Source organism: Zalophus californianus, chromosome 8 (genome assembly GCF_009762305.2).
Source record: "Zalophus californianus isolate mZalCal1 chromosome 8, mZalCal1.pri.v2, whole genome shotgun sequence".
NCBI lineage: Eukaryota > Metazoa > Chordata > Mammalia > Carnivora > Otariidae > Zalophus > Zalophus californianus.
This window is the reverse complement of record NC_045602.1, coordinates 124,174,233-124,196,796: the sequence shown is the minus strand read 5'-3', so window position 1 is coordinate 124,196,796 and position 22,564 is coordinate 124,174,233. Positions and strand designations below refer to the sequence as shown.

The 22,564-nt window shown below is 49.8% G+C and overlaps 1 protein-coding gene across 3 annotated transcripts in view; it reads left to right on the top strand.

Annotated features, from left to right (window-relative positions):
* JPH2 (junctophilin 2) overlaps positions 1-22,564 on the top strand; it is a 67,478-nt gene that overhangs the window by 14,624 nt on the left and 30,290 nt on the right. For all 3 annotated transcript variants that reach the window (XM_027624159.2, XM_035729050.1, XM_027624160.2), the window contains one exon: positions 7,970-8,765. In XM_027624159.2, coding sequence (XP_027479960.1) covers positions 7,970-8,765 — 796 coding nt within the window. The remainder of the gene's footprint in view (positions 1-7,969; positions 8,766-22,564) is intronic.

The following is a 22,564-nucleotide window of genomic DNA, read 5'->3' as shown; positions in this document are numbered from 1 at the left end:
GGTCCTGTCCAAAGATCTTGTCCTAAGATCTGACCCTATGTGAGAGAACTTAGAGAAGGACTGGGGATGGCCATTAGCCCAAATAGATGCGATAGAGACAAGATAGCTATCATAGGAGGTAAGAAGTGACAAATGTCTCAAGCAACGAGGGTATGGAGGAAGGAAGATAGCCCAAGAAGGTTTCCTGAAGGAGGTGGCTTTGAAGCTGGGCTTTGGTGGATCTGGGAAGACAAAACTAGGAGGGTGACTTGGGACGAGGTCATGAAGACCCTGGACTGTCAGGTCAGGACTTCCATAGGCAGCAGCCCCCGCCCCCCCCCCCCATTGGAGAGGAGCTAGTCATGATTCTTCTCTCTCCAGCTCTGTTCAGTCCTCCAGGGACACTGATGTGCAGACTTTAGACAGTCTTCTAGAAATCGGCAGGTGTCACTGGCCAGAGGGGGTGGTGTTCTTAGTGTCCATTCTGTATTTGGAGGCAGAATCCCTGATCTGGCCCACATGTCTCTTCTCTATTTCAAAGTAGACTCTGGATCTCCTAGACTTCCCTTGGGCTTCTGAAATGGTTGGCTTCTTCAGAGCTGAGGTTTGGGTGAGGGTTTTCAAACCTTTCAAACTAAGTCATTTAAATTCTTAGTTTGAATTATTCCAACTATGAAATCAGAATGATGACACCTATACTTGTTAGGATATATTTTTTTTGTCTGCAGGTAATAGAAAATCCTAACCCCAAGTGAATTAAACAAGTACTTTCTATAGAAATATAATGTGGGCTACATATGCAATTTAAACTTTGCTAGTAGCCATATTTAAAAAGGTGAAATTAATTTTAATAATATATTTTATTTAACCCATTACCCAAAATGTTATCATCTCTACATGTAATCAATATATAATTATCAGTGAGATATTTTACATTCTTTTTTTGGGCGGGGTACTAATTCTTTGCAATCTGGTGTTCAGTGGCCACCTATGTCTAGTGGCTATCATATTGGACAGCATGACTAAAACAGTAAGGATATTTATGATCTCATGTAAAGAAGAATCCAGAGATAGGGCAGTCTCAGGATTGGTTGACTTGGAGGTTCAACAGTGTCAACAACGGCCCAGATTCCTGCCACATTTTGCTCTGCCATCCATCGCGTCAGCTCTGTTCTCAGTAGCTCCCCTCATGGTACCAAGTCGACTACCACAGCTCCAGGGGTCGCCTCCACATGCAGCGACACCCAGCAGCAGAAGACTATGTTTCTGCATGTTTCTCTTTATAAGAATGAGGAGCTCTTTTCTGCTTCCCCTCTGATCTCGATGCTGGATTTCATCAAATGCTCGCATTGAATCTAATCATTGGCAAGGTGGGTAGACAGGAAGTCTGAGAGCGGTCAGGATCTACCCCTGCATAGGGAGCCTTTGAGGCCCAGGGAGGAAGGCTGGGCCCCAGAACAGAATGAGGTTCCATCAGCAAAGGAGAGGTCTGCAGTTGGGTAACCACCAGGATCTGCACAACACCCGCCAGGCACAGCAAGTTACAGGTTTGACCGAAGGAACGGAGCCCACTGGTTAACTGGAGGTCAGCGGAGAGGTTTCACAGCTCTTACTCAAGTTGCATATTAAAACCATCAGAGGTGCTTTATAAAAACTCCAGTGTCCACATAATTTAAATCATACTCTCTGGCCAGGAGGGTGGATCTTGTGCAATAGATGTGGCTTCCAGAAGCTACTGTCATGTGTGTTTAGAGGGTGTGGAAGTAGGTCTCACTGATGAACAGACTTCCCAAATTCTCTTCCTCCCAAGGACAGAAGCTTTAAGGCCTCCCAAGTCAGAGAGGTGCCCAAGTCAGCCAAGCCTGGGCATTCCAGGGGAGAAGCTTGCTTTCTCACAAGCAAGCAGACCAAGGCGGGAAATGGAACTGGTTTCATTCTCTCCCTCTGAGTTCTTTCTGTCCTCCCTGGCTCCTTTTCATCTCTCCAGTTAATCCTGTCTGGGCCAGGTTTCTGAGCAAAGATTCTGGCCCGGCAAAAAGCTAACATTTATGGTGCGCTTACCGTGTGCCAGCATCCTCACATATGGTTCACTAAGTCTGTGGTCAACCAATCCTCCCCCACCGGCCAAGGTCCTCTGCACCACAGCTATGGCTGCCTCACATTTATTTCTGAGGGTCGATTAAATCCAGTCTCTCTGGCACTTGACTCCAAGCCCTGTGAGGGCAGAGATCGTGTCTCTTATTTACCACTGTGTCCCCAGCATCTAACACCAAGAATGCAGGATCCACAGCAAATACTGAATTTGAATAAAAGAGTGAACAATAATCTGAAGTAGATATCATTACCTCCATCTTCAGAAGGACAAACGGAGGCTCAGTAGGCTTAAATAGTTCACACATGTTCTAGAACTATTTGGTGTCAGAGTGAAGGTTAAAACCCAGGGTATTCTATACTAAACCAGAAGGGCAACCGCAGGAAGAAGGTGATATTCAGGTTTTATAAAATTTAGGAGCCTGGTGTGAGGGACAGAACTTTGTTATGGCCTTCATGAGACTTTTACACGTACCCCAATAATTCCTGGGGTTTGGGCTGCTAAATCTAGACCTGAACACGTTGGCAGCCACTGCCAGTCACTACTGAGGAACCTATCACATGCTGAGTTATGAGGGAAAAAAGAAAATGTGGTTCCTGCCCCTGGAAGAATGGGAAGGTGTCACTGAGGAGAAGATGCAGATTCATCAGACATTTACTGTGGGAACTATGCTAAAAGCTGGAATCGTAGCAGGAGTAAGCTGGACATGGCTCCCTCCCTCTTGGAAGCCAAAGTCCAGTGGGAAAGGCTTATGGTGAACAGATGATCTTAGTAATTATTTAACTGCAACTGGGAGAAGTACCAAGAAGAAGTACAGGGTGACATGACATCACGTAGCAGTACTCAGGGGGTAGGGCTCAAGAAATCCTCCCAGATGAAGTCACATTTAAGCTGAAGCTGAAATATCAATAGAAGTTGGCCAAGGGAAGAGAGGAGAAGATGCTGGGGTGGGGAGGGGCATGTGCAAATGTCCTGAGGTGGAAAGGCAAGTGTGACTGGAGAGTTGTTCAAGATGAGTCAGGAGAGGTGGCCAGGGGTAGCCACACCAGGCCTTGTAGCCTGCTGAGAATCTTGCCCCTCACCCTGAGGGCAGTGGGAAGTCTCACAGAGTCTATAAGGCCAAGTGAGGGGGCCAGCCCAAAGGTTATCAGGAGGCACTTCCTTCCACAGAAAGCTCCTCTCAGCCAGATGGCTGCGGGCGGGGTCCTTCTGCTCCCTCTCTTCGGATGCGGATGCATTCTTCCTGTCCCCAGGGAGAACTGTCCTGTCTTAGAGAGAGTCAGGCTGGGGATGGCCCCAGCACTTGGCTTTTCCCCCTTCCCAGGGCCCCATCACTCCCAGCCTCCCCTGGGTGTCTGTGCCTCTTGCCACTTGCTTGTAAGTTTCCTAATATAGCCTGGCCGTTTCCTCCCCAACTGGTGGCCAAGAGCCGCTCTCCTGTTGCAATCTCAATTTTTCTTGGGCTTAAAGGGACCATGTCAGCCCATCTCATGCCAACTTTAAGCTAAAGGTAGATTGTCTGATTTAATTTCACAAACTTGTCCAACCCAGAGATTAGATGTCTTCTGTCTTTCTCCCAGTTTACCAACTTCTCTGTTCTATTCTTGTTCACTTTTCCCTTTCATAGATTTTTTTTTTCTTCTTTCTTCTGAGCACAGTGGAAGGAGCACAGCTAAACATGGATATGAGTTTTGGTGTATTTATTAACTGTGTTGCCTTGAGTGAGTCTTACAGGAACCATTAAGTACCTCTCTGGGAGTGAGCCATGCAGATTTCTGGAGGAAGAACATTCCAGGCAGAGGGAGCAGCAAATAGAAAGGCCCCGAGGCAGGACCGTGGCTAATGTGTGGGAGGAACAGCAAGGAGGCCTTTGTGGCTACAGTGGACTGAGGGAAAGGGGAGAACCGAGGGAGGTGAGTGAGGACAGAGGAGTGAGAGGGATGTGATCAGGTAGGGTCCATGGATCACTAAGGACTTGAGCTTTTCCTCTGAATGAGAAGAGGCAGAGCAGTGTCATGATTTTGACTTTATTACAGTTGAATTGAATCCCCGTGATAGGTGTGCTAGGAATGGATAGAGGAGCACAGGGTGGAAACAGACCATCGTGGCCGCCATTATGAAAATCCTGGAGGCGAGAGACAAGGGTGGCTTGGGCTACCATCTAGTAGCAGTGGGGGTGGTGAGAAGTGGCTGGATTTCAGATGCACTTGGAAAGGAGAGTTGACAGGATTTTCTGATGGGTATTTGCAGAATGCTGTGCTGGGGTGTTTGCGTTTTTTTTTTTTTCCCTCCTTAAAAATTAATTAATTATTAAATCAAGGTATAGTTTCCATGCAATAAAATGCATTTCAAGTGTACAGTCTTGACAAGTGTATACACCTGTGTAACTACCAGCACCGTCAAGGTATAGAACATTTCTGTCAATTCAGAAAGTTCCTGTACTTCTCTTTGCAGTGGATCCCTCCTAGCCACAGCCCTGGATATCTGCTTTCTTTCACTCTACATTCGATTTTTCCAGGCTTTGATGTAATTGGAATCACACAGTTTGTATTCGTTCATCTCTGGCTTTATTCGCTTAGTGTGTTTTTGAGATCCATGCTGTATAATCAGTCTATTCCTTTTTAATGCTGACCAGTATTCCACTGTGTGGCTGACTACCTGTCCATCCATTTACCAGTTGATGGACATTTGGGTTGTTTTCATTTCTTTGTTGTTGTTGTCTCCTTTTTAATCTTCCCCTGAACTCTAAAAAGTGGGTATTATTTTTCCATTTTCCAGAAAAGCAAATTGAGAATCAGAAGAAGTAACTTGTCCAAGGTTCTCCAGATTAGATGATGTCTGAGATCAGTTTGTCTTGGACTTCACATCTCTATCTGTCCCCCTGCCTCCCATACAACGTGACCACATGGGAATGAGCTTGGAAATGGGAACACATTAGTTTTCCATCTATCCATCTGCCCATTTGATCATCCCCTGCACCATGCTCTCATTTCTCTATTCTCTGCACCTGCCACACATGCCCATTTGAACTGGTTTCAAATCCAGTTCTGCTCCTTTGTTACTGGGTGACTTTGGACAAGTCACATAACCTCTCTGCACCATTCCACCTGTGAAATGGAGATCATATTAATATCTTCCTCTGTGAGATAATGCCCAGTGATATTGCCTTTCTCTGTCTCTCTCCACTTCTCTTTGGCCCTTTTACAGTTCATATTCTATGGTTTTTCATGGCTGGTCATTGAAGGGAGCTCTGATGTCCCTCTCCCCACTGGCTGCTCCTGCCTGCTGTACAGAGAGACTGCAAGAACTGGGGACCCTCCCCAACAAATTAAACCAGATTTTCTGGGGGTGAGGCCCGGAAATTGGTATTTTTTAGAGCTTCTGAAGGGCAGCCAGTATAGAAAACTGTGGGCTCAGAGCGTGAGCTTTGGGCATGAGACAGATTTGGGTTTGGATTCTGCTTCCTTGGTGAAGTCAGTTAACCTCTCAGACCACCATCTTCCTCTTCTGTAAATAAGCATCATCATTGGGACCCACCTGATAGGACCTTTGAGAGGTTTCAATGAGCCCTGGGCACTGTATGTGACTCTTAATGGGGTCTCTTCACACAGAAAGGGCTGGGGGAAGGACAGGACTAGAGGCCTGAGCTGGAGCAGCCTGTGCTGGGAGGGACCGGGCAGTGTGGAGTCAAATGGACGCACTGTCCTTCACCTGCAGAGTCATGGTGCCCAATTCCTAGAAAGCCAGCATCTCAAAGTTAGGCCAAACTTTAAAAGCTTCATATCCAACACATCATTGACAGACAGGGCAATTAAGGCCTTAAGAAGGGAAGAGAGTTGCCCAAGGTCACACAATGAGATGGAGTTTCCAGACAAGTTCAGCCAATCAATCAGCAAATATTTATGGAGCACCCCTATGTGCCAGGCCCTATTCCAGCTGTTGGGGCTGCATTGGAGACCAAAACAGGAAAGATCCCTGCCCTCATGGAGCTTCTATTCTAGTGGGGAAAGAAAAGCAATGAATATAATAATTAAGTCATATGATATCTTAGAAAAGGCTACATACTATAGGAAACAGAAGTAGATCAGGGATACCTGGGTGCTCGTGCAAGTGCAGGCAGATCTGGAGGAAAAGAGTTCCAAGCAGAGGGAACAGCTGGTGCAAAGGCCAGAAAGCACACCTGTTGGTCTGAGCTTAGGAATTCCCTTACCTGGCTCACTGTTTCAGTTCCCTACCCATGCTGGGCATTTGCTGGGAAGAAGGCCATTTGGGGTTTTTTTGGTTAACCAGGGTAAAATAGGAGCTTGTGTTTAAAACAAAGTCTCTGAATTTCCTCCCTCAACTCAGTGAACATTATGGCAGGCACTGTTCTACATGCTGAAGGCATGAAGATGAAGGCAGGGACCTGGCTTTCAGTGGACTACTTACATAGACTCTTGTTCCCAGGAGCTCACGTGCTCACACTAATGGACACACAGGGCCTCCACTGCGGGTATCTCCTTGTACACAACACTATCCTGCACACACATGGTCTCACACAGTCTCAGTTTCCCTAATGCCCACAACCTCATACACTCAGCCTCAAGTGCTACATATTACTCTGTGCTTTAACAGTGAGACAGCTTTGCACATTCAGAACCTCTCACACACCCATAATGTCACCTCCAGGAACTTGGACACTTACCCCACTGTGTACACACTGTATTGCACACTCATGGTCTTGTATAATCAAAAGACACTGACATGCATGTCCATAAAAGTCTTCTATACACATGGCCTTGCACAGATACACACTCTCACATGCTTTCCAGCAGAATCCTATGCTCTCTAGCATTCACACTACTCTGCGAACTGTCTTATCCTTTCATGAGCTTGAACATGCACATCACCTTGCACAATAGGATGACTGTGCACATGCATTTAACCTCACATACCAACAGATGTGCCTGCTCACACCACTCCACACTCTGAATTTCTAATGGTTTTGCACCCTCACTCAACTTTGCCTTTCCTTACATACTCAAGACCTCAAATACTCTCATGACCTTATGTTACATCCCATTATGTCACACTCATGTGATCTCAGTCAACCTCTGTGTGCACACTGCCTTGCACACTCATGATTCAACATGCTCCCACTACCTTGCACACTCCCAAACATGCAAATATTCACCTTACCACACAAACTCACTGTCTTGCCCACTCACTTTCTTGCATGTTCAGTCTCTCTTGTGTGTTTCAAAATCTGTGCACTCATTCAAATTCACACTCACCAAACCTCGTCTGCTTGTACAACTTCACACTTTAAAACTGACAGATCCTATTTTGCACACTTGTGACCTAGCTGTGTTCCTACCAACAGAAATATTCACACCATTGTGCAAACTGCTTCTGGCCACCCACTCATATCCTGGAACACTTGTTTAACGGCATGCACTCTGGGATCTCACCTGCTCACACAGCTTCACACACTGATGTGACTCACACGACCTCACTCTGTCTCGCCCACTGTGACCCGGCCATGTGGCCACCACCGGAAATAGTCACACCGTCGCGCGCAAACTCCTGGCCGTCCACTTGTGTCCTCACACACTCGTTTAACCGCATGCACTCCGGGGTCTGGCCCGCTCACACAGCTTCGCACGCTGACGTGCCTCGCACGACCTCACTCTGCCTCGCCCACGGTGACCTTGTGCGTTCCCACCGCCGGGAGTATTCACACCCCTGCGTGATCGCCTCCCGGCTTGCCCACTGACGTCCTCGCACCCTCACGGGCGGCCCCCATCCCCACCGCAGCCTCGCCGGCCCTCCCACCTGCGCGCTCCTCGCCCCGGCCGGCCGCCGCGCGCCCGCAGGGCCCGCGAGCCGGCCACTGACGCGCCCTCTCCTCGCCCGCAGGGACCTACCAGGGCCAGTTCACCAACGGCATGCGCCACGGCTACGGCGTGCGCCAGAGCGTGCCCTACGGGATGGCGGTGGTGGTGCGCTCGCCGCTGCGCACGTCGCTCTCGTCCCTGCGCAGCGAGCACAGCAACGGCACGGTGGCCCCGGACTCGCCCGCCTCGCCCGCCCCCGACGGCCCCACGCTGCCCCCCGCCGCCATCCCGCGCGGCGGCTTCGCGCTCAGCCTGCTGGCCAACGCCGAGGCGGCGCGGGCGCCCAAGGGCGGCGGCCTCTTCCAGCGGGGCGCGCTGCTGGGCCGCCTGAGGCGCGCCGAGTCGCGCACGTCGCTGGGCAGCCAGCGCAGCCGCGTCAGCTTCCTCAAGAGCGACCTCAGCTCGGGCGCCAGCGACGCGGCGTCCACCGCCAGCCTGGGCGAGGGCGCCGAGGGCGCGGAGGGCGCCGACGAGGCCGCGCCTTTCGAGGCCGACATCGACGCCACCACCACCGAGACCTACATGGGCGAGTGGAAGAACGACAAGCGCTCGGGCTTCGGCGTGAGCGAGCGCTCCAGCGGCCTGCGCTACGAGGGCGAGTGGCTGGACAACCTGCGCCACGGCTACGGCTGCACCACGCTGCCCGACGGCCACCGCGAGGAGGGCAAGTACCGCCACAACGTGCTGGTCAAGGGCACCAAGCGCCGCGTGCTGCCGCTCAAGAGCAACAAGGTCCGCCAGAAGGTGGAGCACAGCGTGGAGGGCGCCCAGCGCGCCGCCGCCATCGCGCGCCAGAAGGCCGAGATCGCCGCCTCCAGGTAGGCCCCGGGCTGGGCGCAGGCGGGGTGGGCCTTGCTGGGGAAGGGGTTCCGGGCAGGGCAACCCGGGAGGCCCAGGCTCTGAGCCTGTTCTGCTTCTTTCACCATCAGGGGTACCCCCTGACCTTTAGAGCGTTAACTGGAGGCACTTTTGGTCCCCTGTCCATCCATCCGTCTGTCCATCGATGCATCCACCTGTCCACCCATCCATCCACTCAACTACTCTTGCCCACCCATTCACCCAGCCCTCCATTCACTTAACCCTTCCATTCTTCCAGGCCTTCTGATAGCCACCTGAACAACCATCTGTTCACCCCACCTACCCACTCCACTTTGTTTACACATTCATCCTCCAGACACCCATCCAGCCACCCATTCATTCATTCCTTCACCCAGCCCCTCATTCACCTAACTCCTGCACTAACTAACCTCCTGAATAACCCCTCCATGAGGACAACAACCTCGTTACTCAGCCTTTCTGACCTCAACCTGGATAACCACAACCTCATCCACCCCCATCCACCCATCCAACTTTCCACCCTTCTGCCCACCCAACCCTCCAGTTACCCACCTATCCACCCAGCCACCCAGACACCCATCCAGACAGCCATTCAACAACCCACGCATCCCCTTATTCACTAACCACCCACATTCACTCAATTACTTCTTCCATCTACCAAGTCTTAACATCCATCCATGCATTCATTCACCTAACCACTTCCATTCACCCAGTCTCCTCCATTTACCCAGTCGCTCCCATCTCCCATCACCCAACCATGCTTCCATCAACTGAAACAACACACTTCTACCCACCTACCCAGCTCATGCAAGCACCCATCTATCATACAGCCAGCCAGCCACCTCTAGAGCCCAACCATAACTTCCATTCAACAATCCCTCTTCTCTTCCACTCACCCAGCTACTGTCACCCATCCACCTACTAGCCCTGTGTCCATCCACCTTCCTGTCCATTCAGCACCCACCCTTTCTTCTCAGCACCCCTCCATGTCTTCTCATTGTCCTTCAGAAAAAGTCTTAATGTTGTTTGCAAACATTTATAGTTCTCGCTGTGTACATGGCACTGTTCTAGTAGTTTACAAATATTGACTCATTTAATCTCCTTATAAGACCCGTTCTGGTTTTATTTCCATTTTACACATGGGTTAAATGAGGCTTAGAGATATAAAGTGACTTGTCCCAAATCACCCAGGTAGTGAGTGGCCCTTCATAATCTGGTTCTACACTCCCATTCAGCCTCATTTTCTACCACTCTTGCCCTGGACTTGAATTTTATTCTGTGTGCTAGTCATGCTGGCCTTTTATCATCCTTCTTTAGTTCTTTCTGCCGGAGAGCTTTTATTCCTACTGGTTCTTTGCTTAGACTGCTCTTCCTCCGCCTTGCTGCCCATTTAATTCCTACTCCTCTTTCAGAGCTCAGGTAAAGCCTGACTCCCTTGGGGGGCTGATGGAGCCCAGCCCCCTGTTACAGGCTGACCTCACAGGATTGCATGGACATTTTCTTACAGTGTCTCACATTTCAACCTTACGCTGCTTGTGTGATTTGTTTTCAACCTGCTTTTTATAAAGGGTTTTTTATGCCCCACTGTTCTGAGGCCTTTACGTAAATTAACTCTCTTAATCTTTACAACATCTCAAAAAAAGGTAGGTACTGTTATTATTCCCATCTTGCAAATGTGGGGTGAGCTGCAGGGAGGGCAGCGGGTGTGGTGGGACAGTGGTGAAAAGCACTCGTCTGTTCCGGTGCCCGTAGCAATCCTGCTGGGGGCTCTAAATGACCTGGGCTAGAGCTGTGGCACCGTGGTCTTCAGGGTAAAGCAGACATAGGACCAAATCTTGGTTCTATCATCTGTTTGCTCAGAGACCTGGGAAGATCAGTTTGCCTATCCAACCTTCAGTTTGCCCACCTGGGGTGCTTCCATTTCTTAGTTGTATGTTCTTGGCCAAATCGGTTTTCGTCTTCAATATCAGTTGTGTCATCTATAAAAATAGAGTTAGTCTGAGGGTTAAGAAAGGTAGTACAGGTCCCGTGGTTTACAGTCCTGTCATGAGGTGAGTTTATGGGGAACACTCAGGAGCAACATTTGTGGGGAAGGGAAGGAAGCTGGGTTGGGCAGAGGGAGACGCTGGGCTGCAGTCTCCACAAAGGCCTCAGCCAACCACAAGAGGTGTGCTGCAGTGGAGATGACCTTCACAGTCATCCCTAGTTGAGGAGAGGGCACTGGATCTTTATACCCTCTGCTCTGGCTGCAGCTACCTTCCAGAAAGGAGTGTGACCTGGGGCTGGACAGTTCTCTTCAGCCACAGGCCATCCCTGGGCAGGGCTGATAGGTGGTGCCCCTCTGACCAGCTGGGGGAGGAGGAGAGGAGAAATAAGCCTTTGGGTCCTGAAGAGGAAACTGGGGGGCATGTCACAGTACCCGCTACAGTGCTGGACACCTAGCGAAGGCTCAATAAGCATTACTAGTCATTGTCGTCATTTAATGAATTCATTATACAGATGTGGAAACTGAGGCCCAGAGAAAGAATGTAATATCCCCCGAGACCACCTGGCAAGCAAGTGGGAGAACCAAGGCTCCAGCTCCTAAATTTCTGATTCTTTTTTTTTTATTAAAGATTTTATTTATTTATTTGAGAGAGAGAGAATGAGATAGAGAGCACGAGAGGGAAGAGGGTCAGAGGGAGAAGCAGACTCCCTGCCGAGCAGGGAGCCCGATGCAGGACTCGATCCCGGGACTCCAGGATCATGACCCGAGCTGAAGGCAGTCGCTTAACCAACTGAGCCACCCAGGCGCTCCTAAATTTCTGATTCTGAAGCTTTAACCAGCACATCTTGCTATCTCTGAACTTTGTAAACTTTAAAATGGTGTGAATGTGTGAGCAGTTAGTATCATTAAGATGGCCCAGTTTCCCCTAGCATTGAGTTCTTATGTTACCATAATACACTGGTCACAGCCAACACTGGTACATTACTGTTAACTCCAGACTTCGTTTGAATTGTACTAGTTTTCCCACCTCTATCCATTTCCTGTTTCAGATTCCATCCGGTATCCCACAGTGCATGCAGTGGTCATATCTCCTTAGTCTTCTCTGGTCTGGGACAGTTTTTCAGCCTTCCCTTATTTTTCATGACCTTGACAGTTTTGAGAACTGGCCAGGCATTTTGTAGAACGTCCCTCAGTTTGTCTGATGTTTGTCTCATTGTTACACTGAGGTTATAGGTTTGGGGGAAGAAGACCACAGGAGGTAAGATACCATATCATATCATATCATATCATATTGTATCATATCATATATCATATCAGGGGCATGTGGTCTTAACATGACTCATCACAGATGACATTAACCTTGAACACCTGATATCTGCCAGGTTTCTCTGCTATAAAGTTACCATTTCCCCTTCCCCATTCTCTGTTCTTTGGAATCCAGACACTAAGTTCAGTCCACACTTAAGAGGGAGAAAGGTCTGGAATTAAGCTCCAGAGGGAGGAGTATCAACATACATTAGCTGGAATTCTTCTGGAAGGAAGATTTGTCCCTTCTTCCAAAGGGAACATTTTTCACTATTAGGCCAAGCATCTATCATTGTGACAGGCATAAGCCCAGACTGTCCTGGGCCACCCTGGGACATGGCAGAGCTTACAACAGGTAAGAGCTTAGGCTCTTGATTCAGAAGATCATGAGTTAGAGTTCTTGCTCCTCTGTGTGACCAAGGGGCTTCACCACTCTGAACCCTGGATCAGGAAAGAATTCCTCCTAGGGTTGTTTTGAGGAGTAGATGAGCTAATGCCTAGGAAATGCCTGGTGCAGCAAAAGCGGTCATTGTCATCATCTAACCTGTTCGATTTTAAAGGTGAGGAAATAGAAGCTTGGGAAGAAGGAGGGATTTATTTCCCCAGGCTCTCACCTGGTGGGGGCAAAATCTTGCCCCTCTCTGCCCCCTTGCTTTCCCTGACCTCCTTGTCCTTGCCACCAAGGCCTGTGCCCTTGAACATGACGATGTTGAGCTCTGTTTGAGAAGGCTACCAGGCCCATAGCTGGGAACTGAATCTCTGGAGTGAGAAGGTGTCCAGCTTCCTCCACAAGATCTGCCAGGAGGGGAGAGCAGGGGAGATTTGGATTCCTCATGTGTCTAGGGAACACGTCCTGTATGCCTGCAGGGCTCTCACCATGTGGGGGGCAGCTCCCTGGCTCGGTTTTAAGCTCAGACTGATTTTCCAATTAAGGGAATCTTTGGGTTAGGAGGAAAAGCAGGATTGTCTCCCTTGCAGGAGTTTTGGTGAGTAGTCAAGCTGCAGAGGAACAGGGAGCGTTCCTAGCAGCCACCAGCCTCCTTGGCTCAGGCAGACCTGGGGTTTCTCTTCATTGTGGCCTCAATCTCCTGGTCCTGGGCTTCCATGGGACTTGTCAGCTCAGAGTCTAGGATCAGGAGTGCTTTCCCAGGGGGAAGAGAGAAAGCTGAGGCATCATATCCTCCTAAAATGGGCTGTGGCCTAAAAAAGATTCTAGACCTGCAATGTCCATTATGGTAGCCGTTCAGTGGCTGCCGAGCTCTTGAAATGGGGCTGATCTGAACTGAGATGTGCTGTTAAGTGTGAAACAAACACTGGATTTCGGAGACTTAGCAAGAAAAAAGTGTAAAGGAACCTGTGAATTTTACATTGATTTTTTTAATATTGATTACATGTTGAAATGATTATGTTTCAGATGTGTTGAGCTGGATAAAACATCATTACATAATTGTCAAATTAATAATATTAACATAATTATTAAATTAATTTTATCTGTGTTTTTTAGTTTTCTGAATGTAGCCATTAGAAAATTTAAAAATTATACATGTGGCTCACATTGTATTTTTATGGGGCAGTGTTGCTCTGGACCCATCCAGGGCTCTAAGAGATAGTCTGACTCCTTCCCCAGCCAGATGGGAAAATGGAAATACAGAAAGGGACAAAGACATATCCATAGCCACTAAGTGGTTGAGCGGGAGCTAGCCTCAGATCTTCTGATTTTGTGGCTAAAAACTCTTTCTGTGATGCCTTTTAAGGTCATGGATCCTGGTGGAGGGAAGCTGGATGTTTGGGGAGGGCCTGAATGTTTCTGGTTGTCAGGCCAACACTGTGATGATAAATGGCTCCCTTCCATAAGGAGCACAGGGAGTGGTTAAGAGTGCTGCTTTGCCCTTGCTTTTTGCTTGTCATATCTTGTCTTATCTCCAGACTTCAGTTCTCCCCTCTCTGAAAGGAAAATAATGGTATGACAAGGGATAAATCAGAAACTGCACATGAAGCACTCAGCACAGGGCTAGAAGCAGCAAGGATTCAGTAAATGTTAACTGCTGTTGTCATTGTAGTATTTCTGTTGTCATGTCCGCACAGCAGAGGCCGGGGCTGGCCTGCAGGAGTTCTCAGCTACCCCAGGGCCTGAGGTTTGGAACATCTCAGGTTTTGTGCCGGCATGGCATCCTTTGGCCCTGAAGACAGGACCCACTGAATTGGTCTGTCTTCTGCTCCTCTACCTCCCCATTCCCTATTTCCTCCTTAGACTGGCCCTGGAAATTCCCAACTTGAGTGTAGGGTTAGAGTTGGCTTTGCAGGTTACTGGGAGGTGATTTCTCAGGTGGGCAGGAGTGTGTGTTACATTAGCTAAGAGCTTGGGCTGTGGTGTTGGGTGGACCCAGGTTTGAATCTGGGTTCAACTTCCTATAAGCTGGGTGACCCTAGGCAAACTTACTTCACCTCTCTGAGCCTCACATTCCTCCAGTCAAATGAGAATTAAATTAATTCCTTCTTCAAAGTAGTGTTGAAGAGAGTAAAAAAAAAAAAAAAAAAAAAGAACCAGCTATCGTTGAAGCTAACAAACAAGGCGGTATAAGCTGTTACTATGAATCCTTTATCTGTAGTGATTTAAGAATCTGCCCTGAGAATGAAATTGCCCAGAGGGAAGACCTGTCTTCTCTCACAGTCCTTACAACTGTGTTTCCCAAACTTGCCTCTTCTGCATGCCATCTCCCAATTCTTGCTACATCACGTACTTCCTCTACTTACTTTCTTAGTCTCTTATCTTTAAATCAACTTACTTAAAAGTACTTATGCACATTTATTGAAAAGGAAGACTTTCTAATCCCTGTGGAAAGTGGGAAACCAGTATCATGTTCTGAAACAGAAGTCAGACTATTAATGCCAAAGGTTCTAAACCCAAAGTCTCCTCTCTTTTTGTTAAAAAGAGACATTGGCAAGAGATTGCCAGGTATGAAAGACCTATATGCACCTGGCCGAGGTTTGTCCTCAACCAACAAGAAGAAGGGGTCTGGCGCTGTTTTGAGCTGGGGCTCCGCACTGCTACCGCTCATTTCCAGCCCCACCAGGGTATGCAGACCAGCCGGGGGGTAGGGCCTGGCCTAGGACGAGGTGTAAGTGGGGATCGTGGCAGTTGCCCATGTTTGAGCCTGTTTCTTTGATTGTCGTTTGACATCCATATAGTCCTTATTTCTGGGAGCCAGGCAGGATTCTAAGTTCCTTACATGTAGTAACTTAGTTCATCCTCAAAACAACCCTATGAAAAAGGTAAAATTATTACCACTTGACAGATGAGGAAACCAAGGCACAGCTAGGTTAAGTATCTCAAATAATTCAGCTGAGTAATGACAGAGTTGGGGGACCTGGTTCTAGAATGCTCTTAACCATTATCTGACCTTTGGCAGGTTTTCTGTCACAAACTGATTAGCACTTACTCTGTGCCAGGCTCGTGCCTGGGCATGCGGCACACAGCACATCGGTGTGGTCAGCATCATCCGGGGACTCGGAGCTTAGCGGCAAAAAGACAGACATGGCTTCAACACAGCCCATGATGGGTGGGGGGGAGGCCCAAGGAAGGAACAACCAACTGCCCCAGGGGTGGTCTGGGAAAGCTCCCTGCAGTGGTGGGTGACGCTGGTTGGGGGTTTGCCAGATGGACGAGAGGGAAAGAAAGGTCGTTCCAGGTAGGAGGCATGGCAGTAGGAATGTGTGTGGTATATTTTGGGAGCAGTGAGTCATGGGGAGCTGGAGCGGGTGGGGAAGAGACTAGAGATAAGGCTGGGAAGGCCGCCGAGGGCCAGGCTAGGATGGGCAGTGAATGCCAGTTTGAGGAGTATCAGACGTACTGTGTGCAGGCACTGTTCTGGGTGCCTGGCTGCGTTCTCTCAGCTCATTCTAATGATGGTACAGAGACTTCTTTAACATGCTCCATGTCACACAGCTAGTCCATGCTGGGCTGAGAGTCCGGCCCCAGAATCCGTGTTCTCAGCCACTACAGTCTGCTGCTTCACATATAGCGAGCTTCTCTCTCTCTCTCTCTCTCTCTCGTTTCTTTTCTTTTTTTTCTTCTTTTTCTCTTTTTCCATTGTTCAGCGCAACATACTTAAATTCAGTGAAATTCAGAATAATAAAAGATAAGTAATCAAACCCCTCTCCTACTCTGGTTTCAGCCACAGCTCTGGTATAACCACTGTTAAGAGCTCACTTACAGCCCTCTTCTGCTTATCCATTCTGAGCTTTTGATTTTCTTTTCTTTTGTAACTAGGATTACCTACATAATGTACTTTAGCTTACTCTTTTGACTTCAAATGTTTTGAGGTTTTTTTTTTTTTTTTTTGTCTTATGCACATGTATCTGCCCTGTTCTTAACAGCTGCATACTGTTCCATAGTTTGGAAGTGTTGTGATTTATTTAACCAGATCTATCTTGATGGAGATTAAAACCATTTCATGCTTTCACGATTACAAAAAAGCTGCGGTGAACATCCTTGGACACATACTCTTGCTCGCAGAAGAGTATGCTGGTGAAAGGAATGGCTCAGCCAGGCACCTTATTCCATCAGCGATGTCCGAACATCCTTCGAATGCATTGGAAATAGGATGCCAGTCCACCTGGGTCTTTGCAAGGGACTGACTCTTGGTATTCACTGTCAAAAGGTAAATTGGTGGTCTCTCTCCTCCAGTACTCAAGTACTCAAGTACCTTTGAATGGATTAACACAAACAAGTAGAAATCCAAACCACCCCTGTCTAATGTCCCCCCACCACATACGTTCAATAGATACTTAAGAATAAGTGTTGCAAGGGGGGCCAGATCCTTAGCCTGTTGCCTGTCCTTGCTTGCATAGATCTACATCTATGGGTTAAATTCCTGGAAGTGGAATTGCCAAGTCAAAAAGAACATGCGTTTTCATTATTACCAGAACCCCAGTTAACCTCCTAAAGGGTTGCACCAAATTTATACCCTCTGTTCACCACCAGTAGTGCCCAGGAGGATGGCTTTCCTCACACTCTTACCAACACCATGTATTATCAGTCTTTTGCATCTTTGCCAAATTATTTGAGGACATTCAGGTGTTCCATAAACCCAATGACCACCATCAACTGCCCATGCTCATAGAGGCAAAAGCTTGTCTTTGGCTTGCCTCCTGGTTCCTCCTGGATATGGGGTTCCATTGAGGGGGATTAAACTCCCCAGGATGGCCTTGAAATGTTGAAGAGGCCCCTGACACTCAACTCCTGCCCTCCATCACATCCCTCCTTGGAGAATGGCCAGTGGACAAAATCCCTTTTCTCCCAGAGAATGAAGACTGGGGTGAATGGAATGTCCTGAGTTGTCAGAGCCAGACTCTTGTGACATACAAGAGCCAGCTGTGACTCCAAGGCCAGTTTCTGAGCTGAGTGGTCTGCAGAGAGAGGAGACCTTGCCTGGGCCCCTGGCAGCAAGAAGATGTTCAAACTATGGGGCAATGTATTTGCGGGAGCCACACCTTCCAAGCTTGGAGAGTGGAAGACCCGAGAAAAGACCCACTGAGCTCCTGTCACTCCTCAGAAGAAGCTGCTCAGAACTGGAAGGCACCTCAGGGAAGATGCAGCCCAATGTGCTCATTTCACAGATGGGGCGACTGAGGTCTAGAAAGGGATGGCCACCCAGCCAGGGTCATGCAGAGAGAGGGGCATGTCTGGAGGGCTCTGGTGAAACCTCAGTTGACTTCTGGGTCACATTTAATAAATCAGCTAGGAAGAGCACAGGGCTCTGGAAGATGGTAAGGGATGTTTTTCTCTCCCCGAGCCTTAGCCCTATAAACTGGGCTTACGGTCCCACTCCAGAACCTTTCCAGCTTGATTTTTTTAGCCTCAGTAGCAGAGTCAGAGAATAGATAGGCCAATAGCCTGCATGTTCGGGAGAAAAATGGCGCTTTCTGTCAATGTGTTTCCCCACATCGCAACGGGAAGTCCGATCGCGTGAAGCCAGTGCTTGGCCCCTGACCCTGATACTTGAGCTGAGCTCCAGCAGCACAAGGGACTCAGAGGTCTGCACCAGAAGGGCCAGGATATGGGGTGTTGGAATCACAGTGACAGAATGAGAATGACGGGGGCTGTCATAAGGTGAGTGCTCAAGGGCTCAGCTCCGGGGTGCGCTGCCTGCGTTCTAGTCCAAGACACTGGCTGGCCTCGTGGGCAAGTGACTTCCCCGGAAGCTTTCTGTACCCCCCTTGCTGTGTCTCTAAGATGGGATCATGGGAGCACCTGCCTTGTGAGGCATTGAGAGGAGAGCGCTTAGGACAGTGCCTGTTCTCACCACTGCGTGCCAGGCTCTGTGCTGATGCCCTTTATGTGCGTCATCTCACTTAGTCCTCATGAGTGAGGTGCTCTTTATATGTAATAAACAACTCATTTCATAGGCGAGGAAACTAGGCCAAAGGCCCAACGTAACTGATATAACCAGGCTTTGAATTCTCAGATCCAGACTCCGCCCCCTTAACCACGGTTGGAAGAAGTCCTTCAACTTGAACATTTCAAGTCATTATCCTGCCAGTCTGATATTCTGTGCCTGGACCTTGGTGCCTGGCCGTCCTTTTGTATGGCAGGGCAGTGAGAGCATAGGCTGGGGAGATGGAGAAATTGAGGTTTGAATCCCACATTGTTACTTGGCTGCATGTTCTTGGTCTTCTGAGCCTCACATTCTTCATCTGTAGAATGGGGACAGTGTCAGCCTTGCCTCCCGGGTTACAGTGAGGATTCCATGAGGTGATGTGCATAGAGGGCTTGCATGATCTTGGCGCTCAGCAGGTGCTTGGTGAGTAGAGGCTGTCGCCAGTTTTATCATTAGAAACTCAGGCAAGTGGAACATGGAGGGGCCAGCAGGCTCTTCCTCCAAGCTCATCCTTGGTGAGCCAAGTGCAAGCCACTTTTCTCCCCTGGGTTTCCAAAGCCCAATCCAACTTCCACTTGACTTCCTAAGTCCACACCAGTGAGTCCTGCCATTGGGAGAGGAGTTAAAAATAAAGCCCAGGCTTCAAATCCTTCAAGTAAACACCCAGCTCTCTAAAAATAGCACCTTTGCAACTGGGCTCCAGAGCCAGGCTGGACTTGAGGGATGGAACTTGGCGGGCCTGGTTCTCACAGCCAGGCAGGCACAGGCCAAGCCTCCACATCACCCAACTTGTCACCGAGCCTCTGGTCCCAAGGGGGATGCAAGTGTCTCTGGCCCCTTCTCTCTATCTCCACTGCCACCAGCCGAGTGCTGGCCATCAGCGCCTCGTGCTGCACCACTGTAAGGGCCCCTCAGCAGCTCCTCACTCCTCTTGCCTCCCTGTACTCTCCTCTACACAGCAGCTGGAGTGAGCTTTTATAAATGTAAGCCGGAGCATGCACTCTGGTAAGCAAAACTTTCCTGGGGCTCTTAGTTTGGGTTCCCCCGAAAGCAGAGCCTGAGGCAAGGATTTGGGTGCAGGTAGCTGATGTGGGAGGTGATGCAGGAAGGAGAGGGTGAGGGGGGTGAGTGGGTAGAGTAGAAACAGGGAAGAAGGAAAAGCCAGTCTAAGTGCATGTTATGGAGGCATCACTGTAGGCTGCGGGGAGTGGTTTGGGCTGGGACCTTGGTACAGAACACCCCCCAGATTGTGCACCTGGAGGATGGAGGGTGGATGGACAAAGCCCTGTCCCCCACCCCCACTCCAGTCCCCCATTCACTGAAGACTTCCCCTGGGGACATAAATCTTCCTCCACTCCCTGGTGTGTTTGAACTTGGGGTGGGGCCGAATGGGCCTCCTGTAGCATCAGAGCAGGCTCTGGGCAGAAAGCAGAAGACCGTGCTTGTGTGAGACACCAGCAGTGCCAAGAGAACGTTACCATACAGGGAACTTGCCTCCACAGCAGTGGGTGAGATTACGAGAAGACTGAGGAGATGTGACGTGGGGTCAGTGACGTCTGCTTCTAGGAGAAATTTCAGATTTCTGACTTTGGCCTGTAAGACCCTTCCTGTCTGGCTCCAGCTTGCCCCACCAGCCCCATCTCAAGCTGCTCTCCCCATCACCTGCCTTCAGCCACAGTTCCTCCAAAGGGCTGTTCTCTTTTCTGCCTATGGTCCTTCTACATCCTGTTCCATATGCCTGCAATGGTCTTCCTTTAATCTTTAGCTTGCTAACACCTTGTCGTTCATCAGGCCTCACTCGGTGCAAATGTTTCTTCCTCAGAGCTCCCTTCTAGTTTGGGTTCCCTGTGGTAGGTGCTCCTGCCTCAACTGCTACCCGTGCCCCGCCATTGTCCCTACTCATCCCATCTTCCCTAGGTTGCATACTCCTTGAGGGTATGGACCCTATCTGCCAATGTTCACTGCCAGGTACCAGCGCCTGGCATAGTGCCTAGCACGGGGTGAGGCTCAGGATGTAATGTTAGGTCCCAAACATGTCATGATAGGAAGCACCCTCCATTCGACTCACTTAAGCCTTCACACACATTCAGCAAATATTTATTGAGCACCTCCTCTGGGCCAGGTAGTGTTCTAGGCTCTTGGGGGAAGAAAAGCTAAAGATTCCGGCCTTCGTGGAATTGAAGTTCTAGTTGAGGAGACAATACAGCCGACAGGATAAGTAAATGATAGAGCATGTGGGAGGGGGCAAGCTGCCTTCTCACGTAAGTGGTCAGGGTCGGCCTCACTGAGAAGTTGACACCAAGCAGTTGAAAGAATCAGCCAGTGGGATGTCTTGGGGGGGAGAGCAGCCCAGCAGAGAGCTGAGCGAGGAGAAGGCTCCAAGGTGGGGGCATGCCTGGCGTGCTCTGGGAGCAACAGGGAGGGCAGCACGGCTGATGGCAGCGGGAGAGGCCAGACCGAGTGTGGGGCTGGGGTGGGGGCAGATCCCTCTGTCAACATGGGAGCCCCTGGTCACATGTGGCAATTTACATGTAAATGAGGTGAAATTAAATAAATGGGAAGTTCCATTCTTTGGTTGCAGTAGGCACGTGTCCAGTGCCCGAAAGCCGCCACCTCCCTGGGACGGTGCAGATGGAGCCCGTTTCCCCCATTGACCGTCCTATAGGGAGGGCCCTGCAGGGCATGGTAGGGCAGCGGCCTCGCCCAAACATAACTGGGCACACATCCTGGGGTCCTTTCCTCACCTCCCAAAGTGGGTATGATTAAAGCAGGCAAGGCCATTTGGTCCAGCCCCAGCCAGTGTCAGAGTGCCTTCCCCATCACCCGTGCCAGACGGCCCTGCAATCACCGCTTCTGTACCTCTGGGCATAAGAGACACCCCTCCTGAGAAGGTCCGGGCCAACTTTGACGTTTGGCTTTGCTAAAACCGGAAGAATGTTCTGCCTCTCTGCAGCCTCTGAGCACCGGTCCCATTAGCCCAGTTAGCTCCGGGACTGGGTTAGTTAGAACGGCGCTCAGCTGCAGGCGACAGAACCTGCCTCTAGTGTCTTAACCCCTGGGCGGACCTCACGGAAGATCAGGGAGGCAGTGCCAGGCTGTTGCAGCAGCCCCAGGATGCCTGCAGGGACCCATCTCCAAGCTGTCTTTCCCTCCTGCTCTCCTGCAAGTGTGGTCTCTGTCATTCTCCAAGACAGCCACCGCACCCCTAGCTTCACGTCTTCATCCCAGGGCAGAGGCCACAAAACAACAGTTTCCCTTCATGGGGGTGTGAAGCCCACCCCAGAGATTTACATTTTACTCTCCAGGATGGATCCCTTGGCCTTCCCTGCATGCAAGGGGTCTGGGAAGATGAATATTTTTAGCCAAACATGTTGTTTTCCTAAACAAGATAAGCCTTCTGTGAGTGGGGAAGATGGAGAAAACGGATATTTGGTGAGGAACTAGCAATGCCTGCTCCTTAAAAACTGTCTTAACCACCCCACGGTTCTTCTCCGACCTAAGCTGATGCAGGCCCTTCCTCTGGCCTCCGCTTTCGAGGGTCTGCTCCGCTTTTCCACCAGCTGGGATTGCCAAGGTGTTTCCACAGTTCCAGCAGTCACTCCGGGGAGAACCTCTCTCTTGACGTCTCGAGAAGGGGTGTGGAGTGGCACCGCAGATGGGAAGGAGGGGTGCAGAGGGATCCGTCTCTGGAGCCACCTTTGGCCAAACCACATCCCTTGTGGGGGCTATCACATTACTGCTGAGCGCTGTTCCCATCAGCCCTGGCTCAGGCAGCCCTACCTGGAAGGGGGGTGTTACCCCAAGGTCACGGAAGCCTGCTGCCTAAACTCTACTCTATAGGACTTGCTGCAGCCTTGCCAGAAGCCTGGCCAGACCCACCTGGTAGAGGGTCAGACCTTAGATCGGGTCCTCCATTAGGGGATTTGTCAGAGGCTAACCTGGGGCAGCCCTGCTGGGCTCCTCGTGCAGCAGAAAAGCCATCCTGGAGCCCAAATTATTTCTTCCTTTATTTTTTTTAAATAGGTTACACATTCCTATGGTTCAGAACCCCACCATTATAAAAATGTAGAGTCCGCCTCCCCTCCGTGTCCTCCAATGAGGACACCTC